General features: G+C 40.5%; 3 protein-coding genes across 3 annotated transcripts in view; 1 reads left to right on the forward strand and 2 right to left on the reverse strand.

Moving 5' to 3' along the window:
• The first annotated feature begins 216 nt into the window (after positions 1-216).
• LOC311108604 (protein LEG1 homolog) lies at positions 217-5,143 on the forward strand. The gene is made up of 6 exons (XM_084151267.1): positions 217-545; positions 1,332-1,415; positions 2,114-2,295; positions 2,450-2,571; positions 2,830-3,068; positions 3,428-5,143. The coding sequence occupies exons 1-6, from the start codon at positions 251-253 to the stop codon at positions 3,577-3,579; spliced, it is 1,074 nt and encodes a 357-aa protein (XP_084007393.1). The 5' UTR covers positions 217-250; the 3' UTR covers positions 3,580-5,143.
• Positions 5,043-9,262, reverse strand: LOC311108603 (protein THEMIS-like; the record flags this gene model as incomplete). Its single annotated transcript, XM_084151266.1, has 6 exons — positions 5,043-5,233; positions 5,876-6,008; positions 6,166-7,211; positions 7,750-8,211; positions 8,498-8,647; positions 9,163-9,262. The coding sequence occupies 6 exons, from the start codon at positions 9,260-9,262 to the stop codon at positions 5,043-5,045; spliced, it is 2,082 nt and encodes a 693-aa protein (XP_084007392.1).
• Positions 9,263-9,871: 609 nt separating this feature from the next.
• Positions 9,872-12,621, reverse strand: part of LOC311108605 (receptor-type tyrosine-protein phosphatase kappa-like) — a 203,821-nt gene continuing 201,071 nt past the window's right edge. Inside the window, exon 33 of the mRNA XM_084151268.1 lies at positions 9,872-11,053. Within this exon, the coding sequence (XP_084007394.1) occupies positions 11,000-11,053 (54 nt within the window). The 3' untranslated portion in view covers positions 9,872-10,999. The remainder of the gene's footprint in view (positions 11,054-12,621) is intronic.

Raw genomic sequence — 12,621 nt, forward strand, 5'->3', positions numbered from 1 at the left:
TGCTGATGTCTCTGTCTCTGTCCATCTGTGAAAATTGATTGGTTGTTTCTCTGACTTCTGTCCAATGGCTCTTCAAAAGTGCAGAGTGGACATTAAACTGCATGATAAGAAATACTGATTACAGTGGATTTACCCCAACTGATACCCTTCTCTATCATGTGGCATTGTAAGGCCAAAGTGCATTGGCCACTCCAGTACAAAAGGGGAGATCTGTTACTTATTTAGGTGTGTAGTTAATAAGTTAGCCAGCATGCAGTGTATCTGGACCCTATCCCTGCTTCAGCTAATTGCCCTGTGGGCCAACGCAGCAGTGGTCACTGAAAATGGCCTCCCCATCCTCTGGGACCAGGCACCCAGCCAGCTGTCGGAACTGCCTCAGGTGGACAACGTGGTCACAATCAACCCCTGGAACTACCTGCAGAGGATGAGTCTGTATAGGATACTGGTGGGATCCACAGACAAGTACATGGCCTCCATGGGAACCAATGAGACTGACAGCCCGTTCTGGGGCCTGCCTCTGCAGCTGGGCTGGAAACTCAGATCAGGTATGTTGGGCAATCATTAAGTAGCTTTGGAGAGTCAAATACAGTGGTCTGAAATTACTGACACCTTTGATAAAGATGAGCAATAATGACTGTATAAAATAAATAATTCCAATACTGAGCTATATTGTATGCTCAAAAAAATTGGGAAATTATATTATTTAATACTAATGCAATTGCGCAAAGAAAGATATGTTGTTTAACAACTAATATTTTTTTTAGCTCAAAAAGATATGGGTCAAAATTACTGACACCCCTAAAGATTCTTGTAAATAAAGTAGTCTGAATTTTAGTATTTGGGTCAAAGATCATACGCCCAAGACATGCTAACCTCCCCTGTTATTGGTAATGGTGAGAAATCATCATGTCTTGGGGTATGATCTTTGTGCCTCTGTAACTTTCTCACTCATCATTATTCACGATTCATTCAGGATTATCCATTATCATGGTAGCATCCACATGTAGAAATGTTCAGAAACATATTATATTCTTATTTTGGAGTCACTTTTATTAGAAATGACAATACATTATTTACCATTCATTTCTCAGCATTTTAATTATTTATTTTATACAGTCATTATTGCTCATCTTTATCAAGGGTGTCAATAATTTCGGACCCCACTGTACATGTACAATGTTTTGTGAACACTATATGCACATTCTTTTTGTGATGCGTACACCAATCATGTTGACTTTGTTCTGGGGCAGGAGTGAATACGTTTCTCAAAGGTTTTCATGTGGAAATAAAAAGCAAAAGTGATGTGACCGGATGCGCTTCTGTTCCTATAGGGCGGTTGGTTGACCCCACTGGCGCTACAACATGTGGAGAGGAAGGAGATCCCATGTGCATTTCCACTAATAGCTGGTGGGCATGTAAGTACTGTTACACATATTCAACCATGCAGGCCATGTGTGTGGCCCTACATGTGCAGTTAAAGGTCCAATGCAGCCATTTTATATCAATATCAAATCATTTCTGGGTAACAATTAAGTACCTTACTGTAATAGTTTTCCATTAAAATTGTCAAAAACAAACAAAAATTGCTTTTTAGCAAAAACAGTTGCTAGGACTGCCTAGGAGTGGTCTGAGTAAAACTAAAAACTAGCTGTTATTGGCAGAGAGGTTTGGAACTCTCTTTGCTATTGGTCTATTAACTAATTTACCGCCTGGTGATGTTACTATGAAAAGCCGACACTCCCACACATGCAAAGGTCCTACGTAGATTGTATTTTCAACCAGCAACTATCAGGAAATAACACTTTTTATTCACACCTTTACAGTGTTAGTTTTATCAGCTATCGTACAATATAATACAAAAAAAATAAAAAATCTCACTCCACTGGGCCTTTGACATTCACAGCTTGTCAATAAAATACCATTAGTAACCTCTCTCTCTCGCTCGCCCTCTCTCTCTCTCTCTGTGTCTCTGTCCGTCTCTCTCTCTCTCTCTCTCTCTCTCTCTGTGTCTCTGTCCGTCTCTCTCTCTCTCTCTCTCTCTCTCTCTCTCTCTCTCTCTCTCTCTCTCTCTCTGTGTCTCTGTCCGTCTCTCTCTCTCTCTCTCTCTCTCCAGGTGTGAACTACTACCTCTCAGTGATCCCGTTCCTGGCTGCTGTGCATAAAGGTGTGATTGGAGATGGTCTCATTCAGGTCCAGGTACAGGCACCAGCTGAGGCAGCAGACTACTGCACCTCCTACACAGACTGCTCTACTAAGTACCCAGGCCTTATGGCCAAGTGGGAAGAATTCTTCCAGGTATTTAATAAGCTTCTACTTTCCTTTTCCCCATAGGAGGCATTTTCCTTCTTGCCATAGTTCCTTTAGTTGTGTAAGTCACTATTCATATGTGACTGATTGCATAGAATTACTTGTTGTTCTTGGTTTTTAACATGCTACCATTCCATTCTAGACTCTGAAAGACGTGAGTGCATCTGAAATTTCTGACTTTGAGAAAAGGGACCAGATTCTGGGTGTCTATTGGGCAGGTCAACAGCTCTCTTTGAATTCTGCCTCAACCAGCTGCAAGGGAAAGTGAGTATTAACATACAGTATCATTCTGCAGGTCATCACCATTTGTCAATGCACTGTTTTTCTTCCTTCATTGTTGGAACTCTGACACCTCATTTTCAGTTTCATTTAAACATATGACTCTCAGTTCAAACTGTATGCTCTGTCCTCCAAACAGCTTTTGCCTCAATATAACAAAATAAAAACATTATTGGATGCAATCACTTTGAGTCACAATTGAGTCCTTACTGTATGTCCAAATTGAACCTTTGAACTTTATAGGATGAGCTACTATTCCAGCCCAGAGGTTTCATTCGCCAACAACTGGATGAACTCTGCAGACTACGTAGCAGCGACATACTTCCAGTCCAACCTGAATAACTCTGTGCTGTTCATGAGCCCTCTGCCCAGCAGGGTGCTTCAGGAGGGGGATAGCGCCCCTAACATTGCTGACCTCAGCACGGAGGAGAACCACACCCTCTATATCTTCGGCTGGATGACCAGAATGAACAGGATTCTGAGTGAGTACTTTTACTTTTAGTCCCCCAAGACAAATATTCAGAAAATATAATGATATTTTGAGATGGTAGACAGACGCCAGTCTGGAGAGCTACCATCCTGTAGGTTTTTATTCCAACACTAATCTAGCGCACTTCATTCTAATAATTAGCTGGTTGATAAGCTGAATCAGGTTAGTTACAAATGGGGTTGGAGCAAAAACCTACAGGAGGGTAGTTCCCCGGGAACAGGGTTGGAGAACCCTGATGTAGTCTGTAGTCTCCCTCTAGTGGGGAAATGTATGAAGTGCATTAGTACCATCTCAGTTGCAGCAAGTTACGCCACATCCTTACACATTTTCCTGTTGTTTTCCTTATGACAGTGGGTTCTCTGGTGAGGATGTGGCGCTCGGCCATGTGCTCTGACAAGGCTCGGGAGAAGGGCCGGGAGCTCCTACAGGATCTGGTCCATGATCCTAAGTTCGCTGCTTCCACCTTCGTCTCCATTCTCAAAGAGATGATACGCAGCTGCTGAGGATTCAGCAAATCAGTCCGACACTAGCCTAGTTTCAACCTGTCCCTATGTTAGCATCATATGCCATTCACAATGATTAATTGTTAAATGTTTCTGAATACAATTCACACAGTAGTATTTACACATCCTGTGTTTTTGTAATTATTCATTTTCCACAGTAGGCAAATGTCCTTGTTGATTAATGTACAAACAATGTATTTCTTGTATCATGAATATAATAATACATTTAAATGGAAGAGTGGCTCAGTATAAAGAGCATAATAGTACATAGAAAAACATTTTGCTTGAAATATGAACATTACAGTGCCTTCAGAAAGTATTCACATGGACTCACTATGTGTGCAATAATAGTGTTTAAGATGATTTTTGAATGACTACCTCATCTCTATACCCCACACATACAATTATCTGTAAGGTCCCTCAGTAGAGCAGTGAATTTCAAACACAGATTCAACCACAAAGACCAGGGAGGTTTTTCCATGCTCGCAAAGAAGGGCACCTATTGGTAGATCGATAAAAAAAAGACAAAAAAGAAGAAGAAGAAAGCAGACATTGAATGCAGCCTGTACAGAATAACAAATATTCCAAAACATGCATCCTGTTTGCAACAAGGCACTAAAGTAATACTGCAAAAAAATGTGGCAAAGCAATTCACTTTTTGTCCTGAATACAAAGTGTTATGTTTCAGACAAATCCAATACAGCATATTACGGAGTACCACTCTCCGTATTTTCAAGCATAGTGGTGGGTGCGTCATGTTATGGGTATGCTTGTAATCATTAACGACTGGGGAGCTTTTCAGGATAAAAAATTAATGGAATGGAGCTAAGCAAAGGCAAAATCCTAGAGGAAATCCTGGTTTAGTTTGCTTTCTACCAGACACTGGGAGATTAATTCACCTTTCAGCAGGACAATAAACTAAAACACAAGGCCAAATTTACACTGGAATTGCTTACCAAGAAGACAGTGAATGTTCCTGAGTGGCCAAGTTACAGTTCTGATTGAAATCTGCTTGAAAATCTATGGCAAGACCTGAAAAAAATAATAATGGACAAATATTGCACAATCCAGGTGTGGAAAGCTCTTAGACTTATCCAGAAAGGTGATTCTAACATGTATTGACTCAGGGGGTTGAATACTTATCTAATCAAGATATATTTGTGTTTAATTTTTCATGAATCTTTTACAAATGTTAGAATTTTTCTTCCACTTTGACATTACAGAGTATTTTGTGTAGATCTTTGACAGAAAAGTGACAATTAAATGTATTTGAATACCACTTTGTAACACAACAAAATGTGGAAAAAGTCACAGGGTGTGAATACTTTCTGAAGGCACTGTATAGTATATCTCACATGCCAACATTTGTATTGATCTTTACACTTAAACAATATGGGGTTAAACTTTGAGCTTGGGTTAGATATGTATTAGATAGTCATAAAAACCATTCATTCACTTCTATACTAAACCTGTTTTGCAGTCTGCATGGCATATGTGTTTCTTGATTTCCTCTTGTCTGTGCTGTGAATACTTTGGTCATTAAATGTTCTCCTGATTCTGTCAAGTTCATCCTCATCAATGTCTTCATAATCATGAGTATCACCATCATCCTGTTTAATTGTCTTGTGCTGAGGTCTGTTTTCTTCAACGATGGCTGAGGAGAGAACCCAAACACAGCAAGGTGTAAGAATCAAAGTCAAGATTTTGACAGAGAGATAAATATATTACACATTTATAAAAAATAAAAATAAACATGTTGCAAAATCTAGAAATGTTTTTATCTTGTTGACGCCCAGCAATTCATTTTTGTCCTCTCTAGTGGATATCAGTTCTTGGTCCATATCGCTCGCTGCAGTAAGAATTTGCAAATCTTATGGAAATGTGATATTCAAACAGTTTCTATTAAGTGAATATCTCAGGAATAGTTAGGTGAGTTCTCAGGACTTCACATGATATAATAGGTAAATAAGAGCTTATCAAGAAGTGTCCTTTGTAGTGCACACCCGGATGCCGCAACCATGTTTTTCACCTACTGTACCCATTGACTGTAATGTTTTTAAAAATATATTTTTACGTCCTTATGACCCCTACAGAGGACAATTTTGCACTGAAATACAATCACAATTTCTTGGTAACAACTTTTTGGGAGGGGTCTTAGAAGGATATTGAAGGTTGAGAATTAAGTTTAGTTGCAAAATAGTCTGCTGCAATATTGCATACCACTATCCCTCCAGCATGTTGAATGACATAATATTCAACAAAACTATTTTGATGGAATATAGAAACATAGACAAACCTTTTTGTGGGCCTGGATCTGGCACTGCGACTAGACTTGTGTTGGATGTTTCATTTCTTGGTATAAAGGTGTTCTGTTCTGCCCAACCAAATGAACTAGGGCTCGGCATGGCTGGTTTGGCTGTATGTGGGCTCTTCAATATAATAACACAGACCACACGCAAAGCATTAGTACCATAATCAACTGAATATAACTTTTCAATTAAATAAATCTGATAGCCAATGTTGTTGTTGTGTTATAGATATTTTATTATTTATTAATGCATAAAATATAATGGATGAATGACTCACCTTTGGAGAGGGGGGGTCTGGTTTCTTTGGCCTGGGAGGCTGCAGTTTCAATGTGTCTTCTGAGGGCTGTTGATGTCTCTTGGGTGGTCGAGGGGGAGGCAGCATGCTGGCGTTGACGTACCTCCTCAGGGTGAAATAGCAGTCCTCTCCTATTTCCTCCACAGCCGAGCAGACGGCCTGGCTCTGGGTCGGCTCTGGGCTGCTCCACTGCTGCAGGAGCTGCAGGGCCATGTTGGTGCGGTTGACAGGCACCTCCCAGCAAAGGGCCAGGTCCGGGGTGGAAACAAGAAGGTATGGGTCAGTGATCTCCTCCTCCAGCTGCAGTCCTGTGGCCCCAGCCAGGAGGTCCTCCTTTACTGAGAGGTCCCTCATAGACACCTTGACGTTGAAGGGCAGGGAGAACCTGTGGCAGACCTCTGAGAGCATGTACTGCTTCTTGTCGTGGACCACCTCCACAAAGCCCCCTTCCAGACACATGGGGATCAGCACGGCCTCGTACTTCTTCCCCACCATCTTCTCACAGGCCAGGGCCTCCACCGTCTTTCTCCTGCCTCCGTAGATCACCTCGCTGGTCTCCCTTTTGTGGACCAGGTACTGGTCTCCCACCAGCACTGAGGACAGCCCCTCGTAGTCGGTCTCAAAGGCCCTGGTGGCCACCACGTGGAGCAGCTCCATGTCACTCTTGGCGACCTCTAGGTCATACGCTGTGGGGAACGTCCGGGGCCTGCGCTTGAACCTGCCGTTGTAAGACACTGGGATGAGGAAGCGTCTTTGGGCTTCGCTGCGGATCTCAGACGCTAGGATCCTCTTGGCCTGGTAGGCACCATGGACAATGACTTGCTTAGAGGACATCAGGAAACTCAATTCCTCCTGAACTTGTGATGGTGGCTCTATGATCTCAGCCATGAAGGGGAAGACCTCGCAAGGCTTGGCAAAGACATCACGGAGTGACAGAGGCTGCATGAAACAGGCACCGTCACACTCCTCTGTTACGTCCAACACCTCAACATCAAGGGTGGACGGGATGAAAACAACGTTATTCCCAACTGTGAACAAAAATGAGATTATTTCTGTTTAGTATGACGGCACAAGCAAGGATGGTCTACTATAGGCTAAATATTCAACTTTGTAAGACAACATTTCTTATAATTTCTGCCAAAAACAAATACCTAATGTATTATATATTTTTTTAAATCAGATAATAATAAAGGTCTGCCATTAGTACATCTGTTTAACTGCTGGTTTGAATCGTTTCTTTATTTTTATTTTTATACAAAGTAGAAATTCATTGTGATTCCCCGACCAGCATGATGGCTACTACACTTCAAAACATCCTCTATTTTCATGTCTGTGCTTCTGAAACAAAAAGTGAATGGCCCAAGACCAGTGTACTGTAGTTGTCATGTTCATTTGTTGTCAGTATTACAATTTGTTCTCTTTAACTTGAAAAAATAAATATAAATTATATAATGAAAAATACAGAGCATCATTGTGTGACTTTTTTTTATCACGCAATTAAAGCGTCCTTCATTCCACATAACTTTGACGTAAAGTGAGAATATTAATGGGCTGTTTGACACTCACACTTGGACACAGTCTGAAGCTCGTAGACAGGTGTGAGAACCAGCTCTCCACTGTAGTCCTCTGGCAACTTAGACACACACTTCTCCTTTGACAGCAAAGACTTGGCCCAACTCACTGTCCTTTTCCTTCCTTTGAGCATTTTCCATTCCACCAGCTCCTTGAGGGTGTAGAATTGGTCGTCGGCACACTCATAGAACTCCCCAGTGTGTGAGAGCTTCACAGTGAAGATGTGCTTGGAGTCTTTCCGCGTGACCTCACAGTCAACATGGCTGTCTCCATGCTCCGTCCTAAGAGCAGTGAGTTTGAAGCTCTCCTCAGCCTGGATAGTCCCCTCAGCCAGTTGTAGCTCCTCAGGGCAGTGGAATTCTGGCTGGCCCAGGCACTCAGAGCTGATATGCACTGAGTCAACAATCTCCTGTATACAAGTGTATGGCCTCTTGTCGGCCACGATCCTGAAAAGGCCTGAAAATACAGACAGGCAAAGCAATATCTGACATTATATGTATTGGTACAATGCACAAAACCACATGTTGATAAGGTCCCTTTCTAACCCGAGAGAGGGGTTTGGACATTTACATGTATAATGTAAACTGCAGTACATGGTAAAGGGCAAGAATTAAGGCAATTATTAAAACATTTACATTTGAATATATCAATCAACATTACATGTCTTTATAAAGGTACAGATTTGACCACAACAATTTTCGATTTCATGTTCAAGGTACAGTTTGGATGTTTCGGGACCCACCTGGGTAGTCGAGAGATAGATCTATTGTCATGGATTTGGATCCCTCAGACTGAAGCTCCACAATGAGTCTGGTGACACTGATCCCAATGATCTTCAGGAGCTCTCCATAGGAGAAACTCCACTCTCTTCCAAACAGCTCATACACAGAACCTGGTAGAAAGACATTTCAATGGATCGATTATTTTGGCACTGAATGGACCTAAGTACAGTCGTCGATGGTCTATTCTCCTTGTAGAGTAATGGATCCAAGTACGTAAGTACATAAGTAAAGGGTGGTAACTCTATAATAATTATCATGAATAAGCATGAATAATTCATGCATTATTAAGAATTTATAAAAAATTATTCATGACAATTATTACGTTTCACCAAACAATATATTTTCAAAGCCCCAGTTAAAAAGAATAATCTCGACATCAGTTTTATGTTGAATTTTGTAACGTGAAATACCTTTTGTTTATATCATTGTATGGTAAGATACTGCATAGCCATGAGCCGTTACTTTAAACTGAAATTATATATATATATATATATATATATATATATATATATATATATATATATATATATATATATATATATATATATATATATATATATATATATGTTTTAATTCCAGTCCAGTGAATAAGGACTTAAGTTAGGGCTAATGTCTTCAGTCTTACCTTGGAAATAATATCCAGATTGTATCTGCAGTACTCTAGGGAGAGACTTGGCATCAAGAGAGCGGGTGAACTTATCCAATGTCATAGCCATCCTTTCCATTTGGTCTCTGGGTGACCCAGACTATTTATACACTGAAGGAAACCTACAGAGGAGATGCCATCTTCTCAGCAAAAGGTTGATCAGAGGTTTTGGTATAACCTAAGAGCCAATGCTTCTATTTTAGTGTGAAGACTCTTTTTCTATACCATACTAAGGCACAGTGAACAATGCGACTCAGTGACACAGAGAGAGCAGCCACATACAGTATGAGTCACTAGTGCTGCAGCAGGGGTTACAGGAGCCCACACTCTGCAGCCGGAAACCAGAGATAACTAACTAACCACAACTCACTAAGTAGCTAGGAGAACAACGCCACAGAACAATAATATATCAGTCACAATACCCATGATTCACATTAAAAATGACACTTGTAAGTCTTTAGTGACTTGCACTTCTGCAAAGCACTGGATTAGAGTGGAACTGACAGCACAAAAAACAGTATCTTCAGACAAAAATATCTGTTGGTATCTAATATGTAGTGATCAGATAAAAATAATCAGGTGAATAGTTTCTGAACAGCTAACATATCACACATATGACCAAACTAAACATCATCTCACCTGTACCGATACTAATGATGTCTTATACAATTACATTTTATTCAATTTTTTAAATGTTTTTATTACAGCCAATAAGCCAACAGTTACAGACAAGACATTTATGAAACATGACTAAACTCCACATGATAATGACTTGCTTCCTTTTCTCCAGGAGGTCCACTCATGTCCCACATCAGTATGGCTGGCCGTACACCTGCCTCTGCTGCGTTGGCTTACATCCTAATAAGCTGTATCTAATACTGATTAGAATTCCTGTTTTTTTCTCCGCCATGTTCCTTTTGTTTTTCCAAATTCCAATACAGGTTGAGAGATCATCAGAAAAAAATATAACTCTTTTATAGTCGCCACATGACCTTCTGATATTCTATCTGCATGGGTAGAATTCACAAGCATTTTTTATACAAATAAACCACTAACATCACATAGAGGATAAGAAAAAATTGAAAACAAGATATACTACTGAAATTTATCACAATACTTAAAAACAACATTAAATGTTTAGGGTTTAAAGTCATATCTAGGTAAAATGGAATGAAGATGATTGTTTTTAGCCTTCAAAAAATAATACAAGTAAACAATAAATACAAACAATATGCTTTATCCATATAGACATATTTACATAAGTCTTTGGCTTATGATTAAGATTTGCTACAAAATAAAACCAAAATGAGTCAGCCATCAGTGCACAATACAAACATTACCAAGCCAATGTCACATGTTAGCACTTCTATTCATGTATAGAGTGCAGTATCTTTTCTTTCACATTTGTGATGGACTTCTATAGATATATATTGTTCGTTGACAATAATGCTGATAATATAGAAGACATTTTTTTTGCTTTTTTTGCATGCAACACCTTGGCATTAGTGTTACCCTTTCTACAATGGCTGCACATAAAAATAACTAAATCTGCAAAAGACATTGAAGCAAATGTGGCCTAAGGGCCGACACTTGTTTCTGTGGCACTGAATACGGTGAAGTACTGTACAATGGAGACATTTACAAACCACTCACATCATACTCCCAGTACAATTAGAAACATTAAAGATTTCTAAAAAAATCCCAAACCATCTATAGCAGTCTGTATGGGCTTAGTCAATGATGCCCGCCTCCACACAATCTGTAGCGGTGGAATGGTTGCCAAGATCCAGAGTTCTGTTCCGTCCCGTCTTCTTGGTTAAGACGTCTCAATGAATTCCAGAGCAAGGTCATAGCAGAAGCGGTACTGATCCTGTTCAGATGAAAACACATCTTGTATTAACCGCTCTGTGGTGCTAAACATGATGCTACAGTACAACAGTATATGATGAACAATACAGTAATAACATGGTTTAATCACTACTGAACGGTATATTCAATTCTTAATATTAAAATATGTTATCTCTAACTATTCTCTGGCAGTGAAATGAGGAGGTAACTTTCACACATGGCTGCATAGGATGTGTAAAGGATGTGGCGAGGAGTCTCATGTTAGCCCACAACAGTTTATTTTATAAACTCAACAGACTTCTGTTCACGTCTCAGTGATCCATAACATTACCATTGTTGTATATTTTTTACAATATCGCTTGGTTAAAATGTATTCAAACACAATCTGCAAAACAAATCTAACGTGAGGTGTTCCTATCTGTTCTCTTAATACCTTCATATTATTGACTGGGTTCTCTCACAATTTCTCAAGAAAATATCATAAGTGAATATCACCAGAAATTAGAGGTGATAAACTCAGCAAAAAAAAGAAACGTCCTCTCACTGTCAACTGCGTTTATTTTCAGCAAACTTAACATGTGTAAATATTTGTATGAACATAACAAGATTAAACTGAGACATAAACTGAGCGACGTTGTTGCCGGTGATGTCTGGTGAGGACCTCCTTACAACAGGCCTACAAGCCCTCAGTCCAGCCTTTCTCAGCCTATTGCGGACAGTCTGAGCACTGATGGAGGGATTGTGCGTTCCTGGTGTAACTCGGGCAGTTGTTGTTGCCATTCTGTACCTGTCCCGCAGGTGTGATGTTCGGATGTACCGATCCTGTGCAGGTGTTGTTACACATGGTCTGCCACTGCGAGGACGATCAGCTGTCCGTCCTGTCTCCCTGTAGCGCAGTCTTAGGCGTCTCACAGTACGGACATTGCAATTTATTGCCCTGGACACATCTGCAGTCCTCATGCCTCCTTGCAGCATGCCTAAGGCATGTTCACGCAGATGAGCAGGGACCCTGGGCATCTTTCTTTTGGTGTTTTTCAGAGTCAGTAAAAAGGCCTCTTTAGTGTCTTAAGTTTTCATTACATTTACATTTTAGTCATTTAGCAGACGCTCTTATCCAGAGCGACTTACAGTTAGTGAGTGCATACAATTTTTTTTATTATTTTATTTTTTTCATTTCATACTGGCCCCCCGCGGGAATCGAACCCACAACCCTGGCGTTGCAAACGCCATGCTCTACCAACATCCCTGCCTGCCATTCCCTCCCCTACCCTGGACGACGCTGGGCCAATTGTGCGCCGCCCCATGGGTCTCCCGGTCACGGCCGGCTACGACAGAGCCTGGATTCCAACCAGGATCTCTAGTGGCACAGCTAGCACTGCGATGCAGTGCCTTAGACCACAGCGCCACTCGGGAGACATACCTGTGACCTTAAAGCTGTTAGTGTCTTAATGACCATTCCACAGGTGCATGTTCATTAATTGTTTATGGTTCATTGAACAAGCATGGGAAACAGTGTTTTAACCCTTTACAATGAAGATCTGTGAAGTTATTTGGATTTTTACGAATTATCTTTGAAAGACAGGGTCCTGA

Source organism: Coregonus lavaretus (assembly GCF_964263955.1).
Source record: "Coregonus lavaretus genome assembly, chromosome: 33".
Lineage (NCBI taxonomy): Eukaryota > Metazoa > Chordata > Actinopteri > Salmoniformes > Salmonidae > Coregonus > Coregonus lavaretus.

What these genes read in the sequence shown, in the direction of transcription:
- LOC311108604 (XM_084151267.1), top strand. Translation starts at nt 251, where the DNA reads ATGCAGTGTATCTGGACCCTATCCCTGCTTCAGCTAATTGCCCTGTGG. An exon ending in AGTGGGAAGAATTCTTCCAG is followed by an intron (nt 2,296 to 2,449) that starts GTATTTAATAAG and finishes ATTCCATTCTAG; the next exon opens with ACTCTGAAAGACGTGAGTGC. An exon ending in TCAACCAGCTGCAAGGGAAA is followed by an intron (nt 2,572 to 2,829) that starts GTGAGTATTAAC and finishes TGAACTTTATAG; the next exon opens with GATGAGCTACTATTCCAGCC.